The 23,799-nt window shown below is 55.5% G+C and overlaps 1 protein-coding gene across 11 annotated transcripts in view; it reads right to left on the bottom strand.

The window, feature by feature from the left end:
- EPHB1 (EPH receptor B1) overlaps positions 1-23,799 on the bottom strand; it is a 321,566-nt gene that overhangs the window by 30,667 nt on the left and 267,100 nt on the right. For all 11 annotated transcript variants that reach the window (XM_075937229.1, XM_075937227.1, XM_075937234.1 and 8 more), the window contains 5 exons: positions 22,417-22,525; positions 21,481-21,545; positions 10,683-10,805; positions 7,943-8,190; positions 5,789-6,004 (listed from right to left, as the gene is read on the bottom strand). In XM_075937229.1, the coding sequence (XP_075793344.1) occupies positions 5,789-6,004; positions 7,943-8,190; positions 10,683-10,805; positions 21,481-21,545; positions 22,417-22,525 (761 nt within the window). The remainder of the gene's footprint in view (positions 1-5,788; positions 6,005-7,942; positions 8,191-10,682; positions 10,806-21,480; positions 21,546-22,416; positions 22,526-23,799) is intronic.

The raw sequence follows: 23,799 nt of genomic DNA, 5'->3' as shown, positions 1-23,799 counted from the left end.
TGGGAGCCCAGCAGGCCGGGCAGAGGAGCTGTAGCGCGCTTGCGGCACAAACTCCTGCTGCGTAAGGACACAATGCCATCGTGCACCAACCAGCGAGCGGCCATACCGAAACCATGCCGCGGCCCCTCGAAAATCACCAATGTCACAGGGGAGACCAGGGTTCTGGGCCCGCGATACGGTCTTCATGGCCATGAATTTGGTGGGGCCCTACAGACATGACAACAACCGTTCATCGGAAAGCTAGAAAAGCGCTCGCATGAATCCAGAGAAGCTGCTGTGTCATCAACTGTTGGAATATGATCAACGGAAGTCAAACTCCGGTCCTGACGGAAGGAAGCACCTGCCCTATCTCCCTGCCCCACTCTGGGGCGGATCAAGCCACAAAGGGGCTGTGCCCTAGGCTGGTGTTTGCCGGGGGGACTGATGCCCACACAGACGGGATCGGCTCCTGCAGGATGGGCGCGCAGATCGCACCGCGGGCGTGTTGTCAGCTGGTTCCTGCAGCGAAAGGGTTAACCCTCTTTCTGCGCCCCTGCCCCAGGAATGCTCCAGGAGGTGCTCCCAGGAATGCTAATGAGCGCGCCCGCGAGTCTTTCAAAGGGCTCCGCGTTTCCCACCGAGGATCGGGAGGTGCTCTGCTCTCCCGGAGCCGGGAAGCAGACGTCAAAGGCTGGCAGCAACAGCTGCCTCCTTGCTCCTCCTTGCATGTAAAGTAGCACGCTCAGCCTTCCGAGCGCTACCCGGAGTGACACTTCCCCACCCCGGGCTGCTTTGCCTCCTGGAGCACGTACGCCTGCCTGTCTCAGGCCTCTTCCCGGGGGATGGTGGCAGGGAAGGGGTGAGGGAGGAGAGCAGATGCCCTTGGTGCTGAGATGACAGCTTGCCAGGAATAGCACTTGCCCCAGCCGAGGAGTAGCAGGTCTTTTCATCCCTCGGTTCTAAATTACAGCTGAGTGATTGGAGCGAAGCCGGCTGCATTTTGCTAACGGGCACACCACAGATTGAAATACCTGCCTCCGTGCCGCCATCTCCCCACGTGGCAAAGACAGGGGAAGGGATCACCCGCGCCTGGGATGCTCAACAGGCATCCAGTCCCCGGAGACAAGAACTGGCGTGTGACATCGGCAGCGCGTCCCCGGGAAAGCACGTTGCTGTCCCAGCCAGGACAGTGAGTTGAACTCTGCCGGCACAGCTTCCTTGTCTTTGTTCCTTGGCCTGGCAATTCAGGCCGGCCCTCCAGCTTCGGCGGGGGGATCAGCAAGAACAGGGGGACTCTCAAAGGAACAAAAGAGCTGGGCTTCGCAGACACGATCCTGAGCAGTAAGGAACGAGGAGAAGGAAGCCCTGGAACTGTGGGGCCTGACGCTCTGCTGCCTTCTATCGCGTGGAATCGTGGACCCCGGGGTAGGGGGGCAGAAAGGGCCACGGCATCCCCACGCCAGCGCTGTAGCCCCACTGGCACAAATAACCGAGCGCAACTGTGAGGCACTGGAGGCCGAGACCCACACTCCCAAATCCAGGTACCTGCGGGCTGAGGAGCAAGAGAGGTCGGAGCGGGGGACAATCCTTTCCCAGAAAGTTACTCGCCCCTGGGAGAAGGCTCCCACAATGGCAGCGCTGTCTCAGCCCTCCTGCAACAGAGCATCCATACAGCCCCTGCAATGTAGAGCGACCCCCCTTTCCATATAGATTTACCATCTAGACCTGCAAGGCGCTATGCAACGGTCAGAGGCATCTGTAGACCGGGGACTCTCTCCCCTTCAGTACATCTGAGTGACTCCGGGGACATCCAGTGAGTCTCTCACAGTCAAGCACTAGCGGGAAGCGACGCCCTAGTCCGATCATCCCTCCTCCTTGGAAATCAGTTCAACTACACAGTAAATGACCGGGACAGATCCAAGCTGCTCCCAGGAAGGTCTCTCCCTTTTCCTGCTGCTGGTTCGAGCCCATGAGGCTGTGAGAACCCCCCCGGGAAAGGCCCTCCGCTGTGCTGCTTAGATTCGCTCATTTTCTTGGGCAGCGAGGATTTAAAACCTTGGTGCTTATCGATCGGTGAAAACAGAATCTTCGTTTCTTAAACATTCATCTGTCCACGGAACGTTTTCCCCCAAACCCTCTGGTGCAAACTCCTCATTGGATGTTCCCCGGGGAGAATCCGCCCCATAACTCTCCGTGTGACATCATCACTCGTTGCCTGGGCAAGGGTTACGATGTCACGGTCTGAGGGGGCTGGTTTCCATGGGGAACAAGCCACAGAGGTCTACGAATCGCTGGAAGAAAAGCCAATCCCACTTCCACATTGGTGACTCCAGTAACCTCGAAACTAATGGGGGAGGGCGGGAAAACGCAGACTCGGTCTGGCATTTACTTTGGGCTGATTCATTTCTGAAACTGCCTTGTGCGGTTGTTCTCCGCGAAGCGTCGGGAGCTCTTGGTGGGCGGGCGGCAAAACCCGTGAGTGAAATAAGCCCAGTGTGAGAACGTGACTCCCGGCGTGTTTCCCCTGCCTCTTCCCCAGAGTGAGCCCCCTGCCGGGGGCGGCAGAGTAATGGAGCAGCAGGCAGGGCATCGTTTCCTGGCAGCTGGGAAGGCCGAGTGTGGCATGAATTAAATACCAACGCAGATGAGAGACACTGTTTGCTCTCGAAAGGCGGGAAAGGCCACTTCAAGCCTTCCCCCAGTGGCGGGTGCTGGGCGCATTATCTCAAGTGACCCTCGGATTGAATAGGCCACCGCTGCTGCTCCTCGCTGTGTAGCATTCCCGCTTGCGCCAAAAGCTGCAGGGTCGGACCCGAAACCTCTATGAACCGACCGAGGAACTACCACCGCCCCAGCTCCCTCGGCTTCCTACGCGGGGTGAGTCTCTCTTCTTATCTGCTTCCCTCTGATCACACCCAAAAGATGTTCCCCTCTCGCCAGCGCACAAATTCCATCCCTCCCCAAGATGCCAAGCCAGGGCCAACCCTCCGGCCCAGAACAGCAGCAGCCCCTTCCCTCAGCAGGCCTTTCCTTGCCGCTCAGAAAGACTCGCTCTTGTGGCTAGATCTCTGTCACACGTCCGTATAATCATGTATCATTCCCATCTTTGTACTAAGAGATTTTATATATACAGATCTTGTTCTTTTAGATATATCTTTATGTTAAGCTTTCTTATAGAATCCTTGTATTAAGAGAAACCTTGTATCCAGTCTTTTCCATAGAAACTTTGTATCAAGCTCTTTATGTTATAGGCCGTAGGAATAGTTAAGGTAAAGAAAAAATGTCTTTTGAGATCTCTCCCCTTTCCTTGATTGCCCTGTTGAAATGAACGAGGTGTGAATGGAGACTGAAAGGGGAGCACCTCCAGCAGCAGTTGCAAGGGTGGAGGGGCTGGGAGCCAAATCCAAGACAATACCTGTGAAGTGAGCTCATTGAAAAGAAGACTGGACAGACAGACGCCTTGGGAGTGGAGCAGCAAGTGCCTGCCCTTGGAAGAACTCTCTTTGAAGCAGTATTACAAAGGCCAGGTGATGACTAACTGACTGCATGAGAGGGATAAATAGGAGGTGTCTTGCAGAGGGACCTTCGGTTTTCGTCTCGTCAACATGGGAGCATCGATCCGGATCGGCAGAAGCCCGGCTCCACCCCTCCTACATGTAACCCACCTGGCCAATGCAGTTAGGGGGAGCAACTATTGGTAACAACAAGACGGAGTGCGCTTCTGTGCGTGTGTGAGAGAGAAAGAGTGCATGAGTGTCATGTATCATATGCATATGATAGTGTTGATTGAGCTACGTATGTTTAATACATGTGGCGTGTTGCCTTCTCCCCCTGAAAAAGATCCCAGGTGCTTCTTTTAAGCACAACGCTCTGTGCAAAGAGAGGGGAGTGTTTGCAGCACGGCCAGAAAGTGAACAAATCGGGCTCCGACGCGTCTCGGGCTGACGTGAATTTCAGTACCAAGAGGCCTACCTGCTAATCCCCCCGACCTCGACTCCCTCTGACAATCCAAGGGGCGCCACTGATCACAACTGCAGCCGCGGGAGAAAGCTGGGCTCTCTGAGAGCCGCCCCCCAAACCAACGCGGCCTTCAAAGGTCAAAACCACTACACTGAATTCCACTACAGGTTCCCCCACCACAAGGCGGCTCCATTCTTAGGTTAGTTCCAGGCGGGGGCCCAGGCCTCTGACCCGAGCGCTTGGCTCAAGGCGAAGGAGGAATTGCCGCTGCCGAGCACCACGGTCACAGACGCAACTTGCCCGTGGCTTTCCTTACTGGTCTGAACTCTCCTAAGGGTTGGGCCAAACCTCCAAGGTCACTGCTCAAGCCAACGCAGATTGAAGCTACTCTCATTCTTGACTTAAAATCTCTCTTGTCCATGGTCGTCACAGAGTGGACCTGCCCTACTCTGCTGCTGCCCAGCAATGCCCAACCCTTTTTTATCCTGCTGCCCAAAAAAAGGTCACCTTCTAATTTGCCTCTCGGAGGCATGCCCGGGTGGGCAATAAAATGGCAGCGGTTTACCAGTTTAGCCTGGCCTCTAGCGCTATATTTACCTCCGCAGGTACGGGCGATCGCAGCTCCCATTGGCCAGGATCTGCAGCCAATAGGAGCTGCAATCCCCAGGGTAGATATGGCTAACCCTGGCAGACCGGATCTGGCCTGCGGTATTTGCCTGCCCCCGCTTTATGATAGATATGACTTGTGTATGTAGTAGGCTGTGCCACGGATCAGTCCTTTATGAACCCTGCACAGGGCATTGATAAACTGAGCCGTAGCATAACATGCAATTTATTTACTTTGTTTGCGCTGAATAGAACCCTCTGCCCGCCGTTTCCGATGGGACCCGGTGCGGCGGCAGAACAATTCCAAAAGCCTGTTCTCGGGGGGAGCCGGGTTCTGTGATCTTCCCCGCGGCAGCAGAGCCAGGAGACAAGGAAGGCACATCGGAGAAGTGGGATTACGTACAAATGAGTTAATTAAGCTGGAGCTCAGTGACTGGGGAATAGTGGAGCTTGGATTAGATCTGTCTCTTTAATTAACGCCCGGAACAATTTCCAGCGGAGAGCACGAGCTCAGGAGGAGAGCGGCACTGGAGCAGCACTTAAAACTCCTCCTGTATTTGCAACAATCTGTCTTCCCTCCGCTTCCCCTCCCGCAGCCCTTCCAGATCTTTGCTCTTCACCCCACCCAGCCCCACTCAATTCTGGCAAGAGAAATTCTCATTGGAACGCCAGCCAAGCGCACAGACAAACGTAGAGGGGGAGGGGACACACAAGAGAAAAGCAAAGGGAGGGGAAGAAAGAGAGAGAAGGGAAGGCTGTTGAAGAAAGGAGTGAGAGTGAGGGGAGGGAAGGGACAAAAGAGAAAGAAAATAATTGTCCTTCCAAGAGCAGGCAAGAAATAACCCGCCGGGGGCGCGGATGCTGTTTGAGAGGAAAACGGTGAGGAAGGGCCACGTTCATCAGTGTACTTGGCTGCCTAAAGATGCCGACGGGCGCCTACCTCACCTAGCATTTTGGAACATGCCTAACTGCATTTGTAGGCACCTAAATACCTTTGCACGTTAACCCCAGGAAGCGACTGCTGACGAACACTGAAAGCTCAATCCGGCCCGGCCTCAGCCCGAGCGCCGACGCTGTGTGGCAATGGTTGCACGGGCAGAGAAAGCAACAGAGGAAGAGTCACCAACGACTGACTCCCTGGCCACCTCCCTGGATACCCTCCCCACAGGACCCAGTGGTGATGAACTGCCCCAAGGCGGGGGAGGCCCGAGGGAGCACGCGCAGCAGGGCAGACGGTACGTACCAAGGAGCTGGTGTAGGTGGGGTCTGAGGTATCATCTTGCAGGTAGCGGGAGAGGCCAAAGTCGGACACTTTGCACACCAAGTTACTGTTGACCAGGATGTTTCTGGCGGCCAGGTCCCGGTGCACATAGTTCATCTCCGCCAGGTACTTCATTCCCGCCGCGATGCCCCGCAGCATGCCCACCAGCTGGATGACCGTGAACTGCCCATCGTTTTGCTGCAGGCAGGGAGAGCAAGTGGCAGAATGAAAACGACCCAGCTACCGACAGGGTAGCCGAGAAGCCCCTTGTCCCGACACGCCTGGGCCTCTGGGCCGGTCCGTTCTCCTGGGGTGACTGTAAGCTGCTTGGGGCAGGGACTCTCTCTCACTAGCTGCCTGTACAGGAACCGCCGCATGGCTGAGGCCTCCCAACTACAGTCATAGGAACAACCACCAAGCTCTCACTTCGCCACTGAACCAAACTGTAAATCCTGCATGTTTCACCACTTCAAGTCACCCCTAGTTCCAGCCCCGCTGGCCCATGATGGGCCTCTCCTCCATACTTTTCCCTGGTTGTGTCTTGGCCTCCACAACATCCTCCGGCAAGGAGTTCCACAAGTTGACTGTGCGCTGCGTGGCCAAATGCTTCCTTTGGCGCACTGTCAACGTCAAGGCGGGTGTCAGGAGGATCAGGTGGTTGCTGGAGGGTTTTTTTTGGGGGGGGGGCAACTAATTTAGAAAAAAGTCATCTCTAAAGGCAGCGCCCACTGTGGGGCACCTTTCATTTTTCAGACCATTTTCTTTCTTTTTTAGTGCCCCCCTCCCTCTGCCGCCCAATAAAAACACCTTCGATTCTGGGCAACCCACACTGTGGAACAGGGGAAAGCAGAGGGGCCGTCCCATGGGCAGCGGCAAGAGAGACCATTCTGCATTGCGCCGTGGGGAGGACTCTCCACAGCGAGGCCAGCGTTCCCAGCAGAGGGGCGTCAGAGTCGGTCCCGTGGAAAAGGCGGCCCCCTTATTGGAGGGCACCTCCTCCCTGTCCCGTTCCAGGGCGTCTCTGGGTGCGACGGGAAGGGCGGGGAGCAATCTGCCAGCTCTGGGCCAGTTTGCCTCGGCGCCCTCGTGTATTTCCCTCCTCGGGGGGCCCCCGCGCGGCGCCACGGACGACCCACTTCACTATCTTTCCAAGCAGCTGATGCGCCAATTAGCGGTGCTATTTTTACATCAGGACTGGAAGGAGACATATAAATTACCTGCTCTAGCGTCGGGAAGAAGGTGGCATTAGCAGGGTTTGGAGGCTGGGCCCATTAATCATTCCTCCTAGTCCCTTTAAAAATCTCAGCCCCGCTGCTCACCCCTCCTTTCCTCTTCATCCATCTCTCTCCTGCCTCTGCTTCCCTTCCTCTTTTCTCCCCTCCCCTGCCTCCGGCACCCTCCTGCCCAGCGCGACAGGTGGGTATTGGGCTCTGGGTCAGCTGGCCTCTCAGCTGCCTCCAGACCCCAAGACCCGCCCCCCCACGATGCCCGTCCCAAGATGCAGCAGCTGCTTCTGCCAGGCGGTCCCAGAGCCGGTAACGAGACGAACCGTGTTCACGGGACAGCCCCGCCCGGAGTCACACCGCAGACCCCTGGCCACGGGCGCGCCACAGATGCTACAAGCTGGCGCTAACAAGACTGTGCCAGTGAGACGATCAGGCCGCCACACGGTGGCAGAACCTATGACATTTAGAGCACGTGTCCTGCTGTCTGTCACTGGGGGTTGGGCACTTTGCAGGGGTCGGTTCCTGGGGGCCCAAGCACTCAGAGCCCTTCGGTGCAGCAAGGGTTTAGTGTTTTATGCAAAAACTGGGATGTCTTTTGTAGCAGCAGGCACAGCTACTCGCTGAGGCCTCTGGAGGGGATCTGCATCCGCGCCCAAGGGATTTAGGAGCACAGACCTCACTGAAAGACAACAGGATGCGTGCTCCGACTCCCTTAGGCTCCTTGGAGACCTCGCTCTCTGTTGCTATTGCTTCTGAAACTGGGTTATCGGATTCCCCCCTGGTGACCCTGTACTCCAAGGGCCCAGCTGCCGGACGCCTGGCCTCCAGGGACCAGCTCCAAGCCAGCGAACATGACTCCCTTCCAGCGTCACGGCAGGAGAGCGGCCAGCGAGGCCAGGGCTGCTCTTACCCTCAGGAACGAGTCCAGAGCCCCGTTCTCCATGAACTCGGTGATGATCATGACCGGCCGGCTCTTGGTCACCACTCCTTCCAGCCGGATGATGTTGGGATGGTCAAACTGGCCCATGATGCTGGCCTCGCTCAGGAAGTCCCGGCGCTGCTTCTCCGAGTAGCCAGCCTTTAGCGTCTTAATGGCCACGTAGATTTCCCGCTTGCTGGGCAGCTTCAAGCGGCCTTTGTACACTTCTCCAAACTCCCCTGCAAGTGCAAGAACAGCCGTGGCAACCGCCCGCCCCTGCCAATGCTGGCCCCAGGGTCCCGGCCGCTGGCCCCGGGGCTCCCCACTTGCCCCAGCTGTGGTCCCAGCCTGGGACAGCGAGGCGCATAGACAGGAGCAAAGGGGGTCACAGGAAACTTGGTCCCACCCACTGCAAGCAGACATCCGGCTAGCTCCTATCACGCCGCCCTCGGACGCTGCCAGACCAGAGTGTGCCGGCCTAGAGAGGTCCAACCGCAGCCTCTTACTGCTCTTTGTTTTCCCTCTTACAGGGGCGGTGCCAAAAGCACCCACTCCTGAGCTGCTCACAACGATCCCGGGCCTGCAAACTGCCCTACGTGGATACAACCCTGCGCCCCCAGGCAGCTCCGCCAAGCAGGGTCCCCAGCTTTCTCCTGGCATGAAACCAAACCCCCTCGCCAAGGCCCTGCCCCCGCCTCCTCCCTCACTTTCACGGGGCTAGGGCAGGCACTTGGGATGGGGGGGAGGGCTCTTAGCTGGGGCCTGGGATGACGAGTTTGGGATGTGGGAGGGGCACAGGGTAGGGGCTGACGGGTTTGGAGTACAGGAGGGCGTGCGAGCTCTGGGAGGAGGCTTGCATGTGGGAGGGCCTCGGGGCTGGGGATGAGGGACTTGGGGTGTGGGGAGGGGTCAGGGTTGGGATGGGGGGTTGGGGCGCAGGGTGTGGGCAGCACTTACCTCCGGGTGGTTCCCAGGAAGCGGCCAGCATGTCCCTGTGTCTCCTGGCAGGAGGCCAAAGAGACTCCCAATGTGGCCTGTGCCCACAGGTAACCGCCACCCTCGCAACTCCCATTGGTTGCAGTTCCCGACCAATAGAAGCAGCGGAGCCAGTGCTCTGGGCGCGGGAAGAGCACGTATCCCTTGGGTCCCCCGTATGCCTGGGAGACACAGGGACCTGCCAGCCAGTTCCCGGGAGCTGTGTGGAGCCAGAGCAGGCAGACAACCTGCCTTAGCTCTGCCGCGCAGCCACCTGGACTTTTAACAGCCCTGTGGGCAGTGACTGGAGTCACCCGGGTCGCTTTTGACCGGCCTTCCGGTCAGAAACCGGACACCTGGTCACCCTACTACCGGTGTTAATGGAGCTTTGTTTGGGGGTCAGGGTCCCTTACAATGAAGGAGCCTGCAGGCTCGGGGCCTAAGAGATCAGCCAAACAAAATTATTCCCTTAAATCTAAACTATTACACTAGACACGATTTCCTTCTTGCTTTCCACGCCTGGTGAAACGTAGAACTAAGCAGGTCAGTTTCACTTTCGGTGAGAGTCAAGTTTAACCTCCTGTTTTACATGTACGCTGGGGGGCAATGCTGGTTTTCACGGAGGGCTACAGCTCCACAGGGGTTTACTTGAAATTTAAAACCAGATCAATATCTATGTCAGCGCAGTGATCTGCGGAACCGTTCTCGTCAAAATATTGGTCAGAAAATTAGGTTTTCACATTTTTTGTTTTCTTGGAAAGCGTCCCTGTCTCTGACAATTTCTGACTTTGCATCAGAAATTAAAAAACAAAAAAAAACACAAAACCCAGAAACCAAAACATTTCCAGCTGTTCAAAACTGAAACAGTTTGAGTGTGGAGTTCTTTCAATGATCAATATCCTCCATGAAACAAAATCTCCAGTTTGCCAAAGAGTTCAACCTCTTGACCACGTCCTGCTTTTTTTAAACAGCAGATAAATGTTAGGCCTCAAACTAATTGACAGCATCCCTTAAAGTTCTCCATTCCCCCGATGTAAAACTACCTAGCTTGAATTTAATAGAGAGCAAATAATGGGTAGCCTAAACTATACATCTCTCAGGCAGGAGCTAATGACACCCACAGATCACTAGAATGGTTCGTGGTTAAGTCAGATTTGCAGCTGCTTTGCACAGACAGAACAGCATAAAACAGGGACATGAATCTGACCCTAAATCTGAAACAATCGATTGGTTCTTTGAATCTTCCTCAGGACTTCTCGCTTAGTCCTGCCAGGAGGGCGAGGGGGGGTGATTCTGAAGGTCCCTTCCAGTTCTAGTGTTTGATTGATAGATAGATAGATAGATAGATAGATAGATAAGATTAGATAGATTAGATAGATAGATTAGATAGATTAGATAGATAGATAGATAGATAGATAGATAGATAGATAGATAGATAGATAGATGGGATGTATGAGGATAGAGATCGAGAGAGAGCGAGATCCATTTCATTTAGATTAGAGAGAGATTTCCAACTTTCCTGGAAGTTAAACCACAAGCCCAAAGAAGCAGCAGGATCGGCTGAATAAGTTAACCGGAGCCTCGGGGCCGAAGCGGGCTCGTTTCTTACTTCAATACAATGAGTTTGCTGGCGTGTTCTGATCTGGGGGGGGCACGTCCAATGAGAGGCAGGCAGAGAACGGAAGGTGCAGGAGCTGTGGAGAGGTGGGAGGGTGGGGGAGGAGGGACAGAGAGTCAAGGGTGAACTAGGACACACCTGCTCCAATGACCTCTTCAATCTTCACGAAGGACACGTCGATCTCCTTGGCAAACTCGCGGACAGCCTCGTTGGGGTCCTCGTAAGTGAAGGGGTCAATGTAGATCTTCATCCCCGGGGAGCCTTCGGGGGGAGAGGCAGGAGAGAAAACAGAAGGTATTTAGGACAAGGGCTCTGAGAGCATCTTAGGTCTTTCTGGGTATGTCTACACTACCCCGCTAGTTCGAACTAGGAGGGTAATGTAGGCATACCGCACTTGCAAATGAAGCCCAGGATTTGAATTTCCCAGGCTTCATTTGCATAAGCCGGGCGCCGCCATTTTAAATTCCACAAGGAGTACAGCTAGTTCGGATTAGAAGCCTAATCCGAACTAGCTACTCCGTGCCATGTGTAGCCGCGCAGCACGGGGTTCGAACTAGCCGGGATTTAAAAATGGCGGTGCCCGGCTTATGCAAATGAAGCCCAGGAAATTCAAATCCCGGGCTTCATTTGCAAGTGCGGTATGCCTACATTACCCTCCTAATTCGAATTAGGAGGGTAGTGTAGACATACCCTCTGATACCCGCTCGCTTCTGTGCACACCAGCTACAGTGCGATTCCTCTTAGCTCTTCTACTCTCCTCCCTCTTCCATTCTCCCCAAGCCCACTGCTCTCTCTTCTCTTTCCTCTTCCCTTTTGCTCCTCCCCGGTACATGGAACAGGCTACTTCTAAACTGACAGGCTGAGGCCAGTCCATCTGGAGCGTGGCCGTTATTTACTGAAGTCCTACCAAACGCATGAGCCGCAGAGCCAACAAAGAACTGCAGGTTGAGATCAAGATGGATCAATCGGACCCCGTTTGGAGGGGCAGCCGAGGTCACCCCCGGTAGCTGTGATATCCCACTGAGCGTGATGGTGGAATAGAATAGGAAAAGGAGAAAAAAAGCCAGGTGGAAAATGAACGTCTGGAGGGAAAAGGTTCGAAGGGGGCAGGGACCCCAGCGTTTCTTGGACGCTTTCATAGGGAAAAACTAAAAATGCAAAAACAGAACAAGGGTAAGAGGATAAAAATCAGAAAGCAAACTGCATGAAGAAATACAAACGACAGCACGGCCAGCTAACGAGACAAACAGATACGCAAAAGGAAACGATTACGGTATTATTCACTCCCACTGTGTGTGTTTGCTACTTTCCCCTACCCTGGGGCTCTCTGATCTGTTCAGATTGTAGACTCGTCTGGGCACAGACACGGTGCTGCTCTGTGTCTCTCCAGATCCTGTCTCTCTCTGGCTCTTTCTTGGCTAGCCCCTAGGCACTAATGCGATAAGCATGATTGATATTGCTAATAACAGTATCGGCCTAACAGAAAAAAGACATTCGGACAGTGAAGAAGGGACGCTAGGCCCTGATCTTCCATTGCCAACTCCAGGAGCTCAAAAATTGTGAGTCAGGCCTCAAAAAGTCACGAGATTGGCTTAAAAAAAAAGCGAGAGATTTAAAAAACCGTGGCGCTCTTGTTCTCTGCATTGGCATGTTTGTGGCACTCTGGTAGCGCCACGTGTTTCTGAGTGATGCTGCTGTCACCCTCAGAGAGAAAGCCACCAGGATGGTTTTCATTGGGTCCAGACCACCTGACGCCGCAGCTTCTCGAGTTAAACGCACAGCTCAAGCGTCTCCCTCCGCACTCTCCTGCGTACATCGCACATGCTGCTCCCGGCAATGAAGTCACAAACCCAAACCACAATTAGCTGGCTTTATGGCAAGGAAAGTGGCAATTTTATGATGCTCCCTGCATAATTTGAGGCATATTTATTTACCCAAAAAGGCCTTTGAAAGTTTTGTGGCTGCCACTAAATTGACGGAGTGGAGTAATTATAATCAAAACCCTGAAGGGCCCGATAAAATATGAGTTATGAGCCACCATAACCAATAGTCAGGCACCACTTTTGCCTACTAAAAAGCTGCCCACAGGGACGGCTGTCTCGGCACGGCCGGGCGCTGGTGGAATTTGTGCGGCCCTGGAGGCAGACGGGAACCTGCCGTCGGGAGTCCAATCAGACGTTGAGCTCGTTACCGTACCGGTGGAAATTCAAGACAAGATGCTCCCAGCCGAGGATGCGAGCGGCGTGGCCGGGGGCTGCTGCCCAAGAGGGCCCTGCCTCTCAGCTGGTGCGTATTCGCAAGCGGCAGAAATGAGTCCGGCGAATGCTACTGAAGGATGCTCACACAAGGGTGCTTTGTGATGCCCGCAGGAAGCACCGCCGTTTGCAGAGACGCGGCTGTAGTAGCACACGCCTGGGTGGGGTATGTGCGGGTGAAACCGCCACACTCTGCCCCAGGCCGGGAGACAGCACAACGGCCACCCAGGGGCAGACCAAAGGTCCATCCTCCAACAGTGGAACAATGCCCGTGCCCCCAACCGACCCAGCAGCACCGTGCTGGGACTCTTCTCGCCTGGAGCTCCTGGTGTCTGGAACTGAAGGGACCCAGGGTCTAGAATGGCCCCGGGCCGTCCCTTTCCCCAACACCACGTTCCCTTCTCCCGCTTCAGCTGAGTCCCTGCACGCGTGGTACGGGGCAGTCACCTCGTCTGGCCTAAGCCCCCCCGTAACCACCCCGCAAGAGCAGCCCTGTGATTCCGGAGCCGCAGCCCCCCGAGAGTGACTCCTTGTCCCGGGGAGTCAGCGGCAGAGCTCCCCCGCAGTGGAGAGGTGCCTCCCTCCCACTCCCGCTGCCCTGCGCCGCGGGCTCGCGCCACTCGGCCTCTCCATGACACGGGGACACGCTAACGGGGCTGTGGCTGAAAGAAACCCGCGATTCTCCTCTGCAGGGACAAGTCCCCTCAGTCGCCTCCTGCTCCTCGGGGGATGGGGGGGGAACAGACACCCCAGTCCCAGGCTGGCTACGAGCCTGGGTCAGCGAGGGTTTCCAGAGGACCGTGTGCGGGGCGAGAGAGAGGGAAAGGCCTCCCCCCCACTGCTCTGGCTCGCTCGCCTCGGAGGCCAAACCGCTCGGTTGAGAGCTGCTCTACTGGCTGAGTTGATTGTTCCCTTATGATGATCTGTCCCTCTGGGAGCCCCCCGGGGAGTCAGGGCCCCCCGGTGCGAGGTGCAGCACAAAGCTGACGTCTGTCAGCACAAAGCTCCAGGGACAACCAGCGGGCTCTTGACGCTGGCGCCGGGGGCTCAAGGCGGACGCCAGAGGGGCTCCACGCCCCCCAGGGGGCCAGTCTGGGCAGACACGCCACGCTCTCCAAGCGGATGGCGGAGGCCGCAATGAAGCCATCGGTGCATCTCCCACTTCATAAATCCCGGGACGGCTCAGCCTCCGCCACTTTAACGGCCCCATAACATTTTTTTTATAGGAGCAGCTGATGCTTCTGCCGGGATTGCCAAGGGATTTACAGGGTCATAACCGGGGCTGATTTAGTGATCCAAAAAATGGGAATAAATGAGAGCGAAAGGGGGGAAGTCTCAGAGCCACTGAGTGCCCTCTGCCAATGCAGCCTGGCTGGCAAAAGCCCACCAGTACCTCCAGGAGACATCACGTCAGAGGCAGGCCGGCTCCCACGCCACATGCCCTGTGTCTGCCAGGGGCAAATGGGCCTGCGCTCATCTCAGCCCCAGGAACAGGCTGCTGACGGAAACCAGCTTCCCGTATCCGCTGTTTGTCCTGCTCCCAGCAGGCTCTTCGGCCTTCCTTCCCCCACCACCTCATGTGACTGGGGCCCTCCTGTCTGCCTGGCTCGTCTTCCCCATCCCCCTATGCTGTGGGCACCACCCACGAGTGCCCTCACTCCCAACAGACCCGTGTGCACAGAATACTAGGACTGGCAGGGACCTTGAGAGGTCAACGAGTCCAGTCCCGACCTCTCGGCAGGACCCAGCACTGTCTAGACGATGGGTTCCCAAACTAGGGGGTGTGTCCCCCTGGGGGGGGGGGAGAAATTCCAGGGGGGCGCGAGGCAACCCAATCTCCTCTCCCCCCATCAAGTTTTGCTGCCTTGTTCAGTTCCTTTTTCTTTTTTTGCTCAACAAGTTTTGCTGCTATGTGTGTGTGTGTGTGTGTGTGTGTGCGCGCTTTCGGTCCGGCACAAAGTGCAAACCCGAACCCCGACACTGTTCACAAAACACGAGCCGAGCCGGTTTCCTGACGTGGAGCTGGAACCTGGGTCGCCCGAGGGATGTAAAATCCCGCTAACTGGTTAAATGTTACATTACCCCGCTTCACCGGGATCCCATGGGCAGGGGGATGCTCCTGCCCATCGGAAGCAGCCCCCCATCCGAAGCGTGGTGGAGCCAGAAGCGGCCCCCTGGCTGCAGCGCAGTGGGTCCGGCTGGGCCAGTGGTATCCAGTTAGAGCGATGCTTACCAGTTAACCGGTTACATCCCTGCTTTGCCTAAATCCCCGGGGAGTGCTCAAAGCCTTGCTCTTTTGGCCATTCTGGGATGAGTCATATGCTCTGAGTTTGACCTGAACGTCCACCCCGGATGTAAGAAACCTTCCTGGCAAAACGTCCATGGGATCTGATACGTTTCTGCAAAAGGGTGCCGTTCAGCCGAAAGTCTGTCAAAGAATTCCCACCCGCTCTATTCAGCAGCCTTGCTTGTAGAAATGGAGCCGTTTACGTTTCCTGGCTTCGATCGCTGCTTTCTGCTTCATTGCAGTGGGCGGTTTATTACATTTGTTCAGTCTTATGCCAGTGCTGCTCCCTGGCAGGTTGGAGGGAAGAAGTGTGCTTTAAAGGGGGAAGAGGAGACGGTGACTGATTGGCACACAAGGGCACGTAAGGGAGAGCCAAGCATAAGGGAGAGCCCGAAAGAAAGCGCGAAGATCAGCGTATTCCTCTTGCTCTCCATCTGCTCATGTTTAACTGGCGGCCGGATTATTCAATTGCGGAATGGGAGTCAGAAGGATGCTACACGCCTATCACTGCACGACACCGGCGCTCCCTAAGATGTCAGGAGGTTTGTAAATGACAGAGCAGCCAAATTACAGAGCGTGACGGATGGCACGAGGCAGCCGGGGGCACAGCTGGCCAATTTACACCGCAAGGCAGGGAGAAAACGTATCCCGCCGCTACAACCACTGCTGGTTTTAAAGAAGACCGTTTCCATGAGACGGGCACAAATCTCTGGGTCGGAACGCAGAGTGGGGGCGCTGGAACGTCGCAGAGAGGGGCACCAAAGGTGGGATGGGGCAGAAGGGGCCAGAGGCTTCATGAAGGGCAACAGAAGACAAGCATCTATTTTTAGCGATGCGACTGCGTCCTAGCAGCCATGGGAGCAGAGATCTCCAAAGCCGCCTCAGGAATCTGAATGGGATCAGAGTGGACAGCTGACCTTAGCCCGCCTGTGGCCACCCTCCCTGGGAGGAGTCAGACCGGGCATTGCGACAGGGCCGGGGGAGCAGAAGCGAGCCAATGCTGAGCTCTCTTGGCAACCGTCACTTTCCCTCATGCCCTGATCCGCGTCCCAGCTGCCTCTGGTTCCTCACGACCTGAGTTGAGCACAGCAAACGAGTCAGCACTTGGACGGCAAAGCCAAGAGCTCCTTCCTCTAGCCATCCCCGCGGCCACGTTCCACCTGCATGCGAATTCCCTCCTGTGCGGAGCCTGGCCACCCGCGGGACTGCCGGGGTGCCGATGTCAGCGGATGGGCTTGCTGCACTTCTAATCGGCATCGCCTTCCCTCCAGGCACCTTGCACCGCGGGGACACGGCCCGCGCCGGGGACAGTCCAGCCCAAAGGGGGATTTGGGTTTTCCAAGAAAACGTTGCTCGTGTCCGGATCAAGGGTTATTCATTCAACGGTTCGACAGCTTTATGCATCCCCCACCAGTCAGGGCACGGTCTCACCGATCGGTGCGGTGACAGACAGGGAATAAATCTCGCCGATACTCCCAGCAGCAGTATGCAGAACTCCTTCTCCAAGGACAGACACTCAGGCCTGGCCGTGGCAGAGAACCACATGGGCACAAGGGTACTGCTGTGCATCAGGAATGAACCAGCAGAACAACTGCCAGGAACGCAAATCCGTGGAGGCAGATGCAAGGCAGGATCCAGCTTTGCCTGAGAAATGTGCCCCAGTTCAGGGTCCTACAGCAAAGTATCGTTACCTACCGTTACCTCTCCCCGGCCACCGTGGGCAGGACACAGGAAGCTGCCGATTTCCCTACCTCTGCCTGATTAACGGGAGGGGAAAGGAAGCCGCAAACCCAAGATCAAGCAGCAAAAGCAATGGACTGAGCCGGTATTATTTCCTAAGAGACGCACAGACTTCGAGGCCAAAGGGACCATCATGATCACCTCATCTACCCTCCTGCGCATCGCAGACCCCAGACCCTCCCGGCCCCACTCCCGCAATCGATCCCCAACCTCTGGCTGAGCTACGCACGCCCTCAACTCCCGGTTCAAAGATGTCGAGATCCAGAGGAGCCACCGGGTGCGCGAGTTTAAATCGGCCTGTGCCACAAAAGAAGGTGAACCTGCCCTCCCCCAGGGTCTGTGCCAATGGGATCCAGAGGGAAAGTCCTTCCTGAGGCCAAACACAGGGAGCAGTCAGCCCCTGGGCATGCAGACGAGACCCACCCGCCAAACACCCAGGAAAGCATTCAACTTCCTCTCCCAGATAGTGTCCCCTCCCTGGCTGTGGGGGATTTTTGCTACTGGCCATCACTGATGGATCACAGGCTGTGCAAAGCCCGCTACGTCTTCTGTGAAGGGCGATTTGTGACGGAGGGGCTGGGCTGGTACCGAGGAGAGCTGGGCTCCAGTCCCACCTCCCTCACCAACATTAAATCGTGTGTCCATGCTCAGTGTCGCTGCCCAGCGGTGCCCTGTGGCCAGCTCCGTGGGCCCAGGAGACGCCCAGAACCAGCACGAAACCTTCCGTGGATGGCCACACGTCCACACGCCACGACATGCCCAGGTGACGTGCCAGCGGGGACAAATTCCCCTTGTGGAGCAATCTACAAAGGCCTGTTGTGTTCAGGAGATGAGCCGGGAACCATGGTTTGGACAAAACATTTTTTGCCCCAGATGGTAGCTTTGGTGGGGCCGACGCATTCGGCCAATTGGCCGCATTGGTTTGACCGACCGCTGCCCCGCCTCTCGCAACACAAACCAAACCGAGAAACGCTCACGATGGTCGGCGTGACTTTGTGGAGACAAACCCTTTCCATTCTGGGACTGGAAGTAACTTTTCCCTTCAAACTGTTTCAGTTTTAAAATGGTATAAACCCCTGAGGCACAAGACAGACCCTCTCATGCCGCCGGAGACGACACACTTCGGGGGCTCACCCAAACTTGACGACACTTTTCCTTTTGGTGAAGGTTCCAGAAATGATGTTTCAGTTTGGACACTGAAAATCCGATATTCCCTCCCCCCAGCGTGCACCTCAGCCCCGGCTACTCCCCGCCCAGCACCCTCCCAAAGTGCCTCTGGTGTGAACAGCGGGGCTGGCTGAGGGGAGACTCACTGCCCTTCAGTTAGACGAGAACATGATGTGTTCCAGCCGACGGCCTTGTTACTGCGTTCGCTGCTCTCCACACGTCTCCCGCCTGGCTCCCGTTGGGGCAGGCAGTCATCGTGTGAGCGTCAGTCCTCCCGCTAACCTTGGCGGCTTCTCCCCGCCATCCGACAGCCTGCTTCCCACTGCGCACGGCCGAGCTTCCGGGTGCAAAACACACAGTGCGTGGGGCTGACAGGGAATCCTTCTGCCGAGTCCGGAATCGCCTCCCTTCAAGGAGGCTGGTGATATTTGCGAACAGGCGGGGAAAACGCCACCGGAGAGGGACTGGCAAGGTGACCCCGAGATCCCAGGCGGCGGGGGGAGCTGCGGACCCTCTCTCCTGGAGGATGGCACAACAGGTCCTACCCTTGGAGCCTTTTAAAATCGGAGTTCGGGCAGGGTTGCCCTCCCTCTTCCAAACTCCCCCGCTCCCTCGCGGCCTTACTTTGGCCTCACTTCAGGTGGGCTGTTTCCCGCCACGGAGACACGTTCTCAGCACCGGGCAGGCTGCGAGGAACACTAGTGACTTGGTGGCCAAGGCTCTTGGCTTTCCACAAGACCAGCCGTAGAAGGGACGAGAACGGGGAGAAGGAAGTGGCAGAGGGACGAGAGGCCCCTCGTATTTAACCAGAACACAGAGCTATTTAGAGAACGGTACAAACGTTTGCTTAAAGATTTGCAGGTCCCAATGATGACGAGCTCGTCGAGCTTGTGGGGATTTTCAGGGGGAAGCCCAGAAGATCAAAGTCCATGGAAACTCGTTTTTCGATGTCGCTGGACTTTCCCAGCCCCGTCTGACTCTTTGCTCCAGCTCTCCCGTTTCCTCCTCGCAGTCTCTCTTCTCAATGCAGCATCACTCCACACCTACCCCCTCGTCGCCTCCTTCACCCCTCCCCTCGCCTGCTGGCCACCCTCATCCCCTTCTCCTCACCCCGCTGCCCATGCAGCCAAGCCCCACCCGTCGGAAGAAAAACCCCGTGGAACTAATCAGAAGGCTATTAATCTGTGTTTGCACAGGGCCTGGAACAATGGAGCCGGATCTCAGCCAGCTGCCAAGCACCACCGTAGTCCCCACGAAGAACAATAAAAGCCGTGACATCGTAACCTAACTTCCTAAGCAGAGATATAACGTAACCCCGCCGGAGCGCCCTGCATGCCTGGACTCCCTCAGTCACAACACACAGGCACTTCTCCAGGAGAGGGATTCGAACCTCAGGCGCTTTCTTCCGAATGCAGCAGCCACTGGCTCGCCAGCGTGAGCCCCGGGAGAGAGGCCCGGATGCGTCACAAGCTGCATTCCCCAGGCAAAATTACCCTGAGCCCACAGGACCCCCCACCTCCTCCCCCAGGCCGCTTGAGTTTGGCTCTGGGCCTTGCTCTGAAGGTGATTCACGACAACGTTTAGCCCGGCTGTCCCCACGACATCAGAGACACGAGGCGAGGGAGGAAGGGTCTCTTGCTGCATCAGCTTCTGTCCAATGAGACATCCCTCACCCGCCTCGTCTCGCTCACAATTAGACATCACACGGGCAGGGGGGTTGGGCCCAACACAAGGGCAGGGGGATTGGGCCCCTCACAAGGACAGGGGGGCCCGAGCTCCCTGAAGAGAGGCTGCTCAGTGGCAGCGTCCCCTGCCCCCACCCGCCCGCCCCACACTCCTGTCACATTTTCAAGTTTTTCTTGCAGAAACGGGGAGTAGAAACGTATTTTTTAAAGGAAAGCGGATCACCTGCCTTCAGCTTCTGGAGTGGCAAACCCTGAGACAGACAATAAAAATGCCAAGAATCGGCAATCTTGCCCGTTTCACTCTCCTCCTCCCATCGTGTTGAGACTGTGACCACGTCCTGTCACTGCTGGCACCGTACCGCCACTCAGATCTGTCCTTTCCTCTCAAGCCCTCCATGGTAAACCCTGAGCCACGTCTCACTTTTGGCAGTCTGTCAGTCTTCCAACCTCCGCCACACAACCACTTACACCCTCCGCCACTTCGGAGTGTCTAAAATTAGCCCCAGAACGGGGGATCTTTTTTGGTGAATAACTGAGTTGCTAAAAAATGCAGTTTGACCCAAACTGTGCGCAAAGTCAGGTTGCATTTGGCAAATCCTTTCATCGACACATGGGGCAAGGAATACAAGCAAGTCACGTGGGTTTTGACTTTTCATTTCAGAACAAAATTTTGCTTCACAATTTAACTACCTTTAACTAACAACAACAAGGCCAACCCACCTCCCCTTCAAATGTCTCACTCGCCCCCAAACAATCAGACTCATAGACTTTAAGGTCAGAAGGGACCGTTATGATCATCTAGTCTGACCCCTTGCACAGTGCAGGCCACAGAATCTCACCCACCCCTCCTAGAATAATCCTCTCACCTAGATCTCAGATACTGAAGCCTTCAAATACGTTGAAGACCCCAAGATGCAGAGAATCCTCCAGCTGTGATCTGTGCCCCATGCTACAGAGGAAGGCGAAAAACCTCCAGGGTCTCTGCCAATCTACCCTGGAGGAAAATTCCTTCCCAACCCCAAATTCAGCTAAACCCTGAGCGTGTGGGCAAGACTCTCCAGCCAGACACCCAGAAAGTTCTCTATAGTAACTCCTATCATCCCTCCATTGACCTATTTCCCACTGACAATGAATGGTCAATTAGTTACCAAGATCATGTTATCTCATCAAACCATCCCCTTCATAAACCCATCTAGTTTAATCTTGAAACCAGATAGATCTTTTGCCCCCACTACTTCCCTTGGAAGGCCGTTCCAGAAACTCACTCCTCAATCGTTTGGGGGGGGGGGGTTCCGTTTTGGGGGTGAGGAGCTGAAACATTCTAAACCTGAGATGAAATTTCCTTTCAGTTCAGCCACCAACCGAAAAGCCAATTCCTCCAGGCTTAGCGAAAAACCCACTTCCACCAGATCGGCATCCGTTCCCACCCTTGGTGGCATTCAGCGCATCTCCTGCCCTCATCCCACCCTGTAGTCACTGTCGTCTTCTCTCCTTTAACACTGCTCCTCACTGGACAAGGCCCTCCCCCTCTCTTTCTACCAATCCGCTTGGTTCTCCTCCTGCCAGGCCATGGACGTGTGCCATCCTGTGCCCAACTTGTCGGCATAAATTCTTTGCTGGTTTCCTGGGCATCACCTTCATCAAAGTGAGGCTGCACTAAGACGATCCCCTTTCCCCGTGATTTCTAAAGCCACCCAGACACTTACAGCTGGCGGGAAAAATTATGAGTGTGCAGGAAACACACACGTTACAGCGTTCTGTCTCCAACCCAAACCCACGGTCCCATTTTTCTCTCCACTCACCTCGGCCGGTGCTGTAGTGCTGTAATTTATCACTGTACACGGCCTCTTTGCTGTAAGCCCGCTTCCTGGAGAAAGGGGAGAAAAATGACTCAGATAATGTATAAGTGACTCACTGTTACCCAGACGATTTGGAGCATCTCTGAAAAAGAATGACACGATGAATTTACCTGCATATGCATGGGAAAATAACGCTTGCTACACACGCACTAGACAAAGGTGCACTGAGGCAGTCTAGCTCTGCACAGTCACACACAGACATACAAACAGGTGCCCACACTCCCATGGCTGTCTGCCGATATCTGGATACATGTCAGAGACTGGCAGCAAGGAGAGTCCACAGTGAGCGGAGCAAGAAAGGGCTGGAGACTACAAACCCACGTTTTCAAAAATACCGTTGAAGGGAATTCTCCGAGTAGGCGCCTTTAAATCCGTGGCGGCCTCCACGGCTCACGTTGGCTTGAATGGAACCCGCTTCCCTTCCTGTCTCACGTCCCACTTCTCATTGTGTTCCCAGAAAAACGCACTGAAAAATGGATCGCCCCCTGAGGACGGCCTGGTGTGATATTTGCCTCTGGCGGCGCTACGAGCATCTCGGTCATTTGTAAACTGCCTTGTGTGCGGTGTTCCCAGCACACTGATCTGCCTTCTCCAGACAAGCGTAAGGCGCGCACGTTCTCGCCCTTCACTCCTTGCCGATGCTGCCTACTTTGCACACCCCGCCTGCTGACAGTCCTGCCTCGCCTCTGGGCACTGACCAAGGGGATCGGTGCGGAGTCTCCTTTCTGAGCACTCCCGCCGCTGCTTGGCTGAGGGCTGGCCAGCAGGAGGCGCTGCAGCCAATGGTTGCTCATGGGAGGCCCTGCCTCTGCCCCTGGAGCACAGGGAGACTCTCCCTTCTCACTGCAAAGGGAAAGCGACCAACGGCAAAACCGGTACCTGCTGCAGACGATGGAAATAGCCACCAGCGAGACAATGAAGACCACGCCAGCAGCCGCAGACCCCGCGATCAAAGGCAGCTGCTCTCTCAGCTCCGACTTGTAGTCATCTGCAAGGGAGAAAGGCGTCTCACGCTCTCTCCTACCCACGCCGACCCGAGAGAGCCACGAACCAACCTCTCGGGGCCCTATTCCGCTAGCCTTCGGCAGAGAAGTACCTAAAATCTCAGCGGGGAGCCCCGTTAGTCTGCAACTTTGAAAACAACGAGTGGTCCTACAGCACCTTAGAGACTAACCAAAATAAATCTAGTAGCATGAGCTTGCGTGGGCAAAACCCACTTCCTCAGAGGAGCAGAGTGGAGGGGAAAGGAGGGACTCTTGCAATTTATAACAGAAAAAGAAGGGGGAGGGGGGAAGAACCTGTCCGTTGCAGAGCTGGAAATGAGGCTGCGTGGGCCGGAAGTGTCCCGTACTTAGCTTGGGAGGTTAATTGGGCGTGGGATGTAAGGGAAGTGGGTTTTATTATGGCCCATCCAGTTCAGGTCTTTGCTCAAGCCTGCTCTCTCTCTCTAGTTGGCTGCTGAAATTCCCTGGGAGAAGAATAGCTACGTTTAAATCCGTGACTGAGTGCCACTCATGACCCGGTAGCACGGCCACCGGCTGGTAAATGGCAGGTCGAGGGGAGCAGTGTCGCTCGTGGCGGGGAGAAAAACAGGGCAGACTCCTCTGCTGCTTGAGCAAACACGGCAGGTTTTTGAATCTTGTCAGAGGATGAAACACCTCCCCAACTTTTCCCTGCTCTTCCCCAGACATAAGAACACAAGAACGGCCAGACGGGGTCAGACCAAAGGTCTATCCAGCCCAGTGTCCTGTCTGCTGACAGTGGCCAATACCAGTGGCCCGAGAGGGAGGGATCACAACAGAGAATCCTCATGTGATCGCTCTCGTCACCCACCTACAGAGAAACAGAGGCCAGGGACACCGTCCTTACTCATCCTGGCTAATTGTTGATGGACCTAACCTCCACGAATCTATCTAGCTCTTTTGTGAACCCTGTTAAAATCCTAGCCTTCATTGCATCCTCTGGCAAGGAGTTCCACAGGTTGACCGTGCACTGAGTAAAGAAAAACTTCCTTTGGTTTGTTTTAAACCTGCTGCCTGTTCATTTCATTTGGTGACCCCTAGTTCTTATATTGTGGGAACAAGTAAATAACTTCTTTATTCACTTTTTCCACGCCCATCCTAATTTTATAGTCCTCTTTCATTTCCCCCTTTAGTCTCCTCTTTTCTATGCTGAAAAGTCCCAGTGTTTTTATTCTCCTTTCACATGGGACCTATTCCAAACCCCTCATCATTTTTTGTTGCCCTTTTCTGAACCTTTTCC

This window comes from Pelodiscus sinensis, chromosome 10 (assembly GCF_049634645.1).
Source record: "Pelodiscus sinensis isolate JC-2024 chromosome 10, ASM4963464v1, whole genome shotgun sequence".
NCBI lineage: Eukaryota > Metazoa > Chordata > Testudines > Trionychidae > Pelodiscus > Pelodiscus sinensis.
This window is presented reverse-complemented; position numbering and strand designations above follow the sequence as displayed.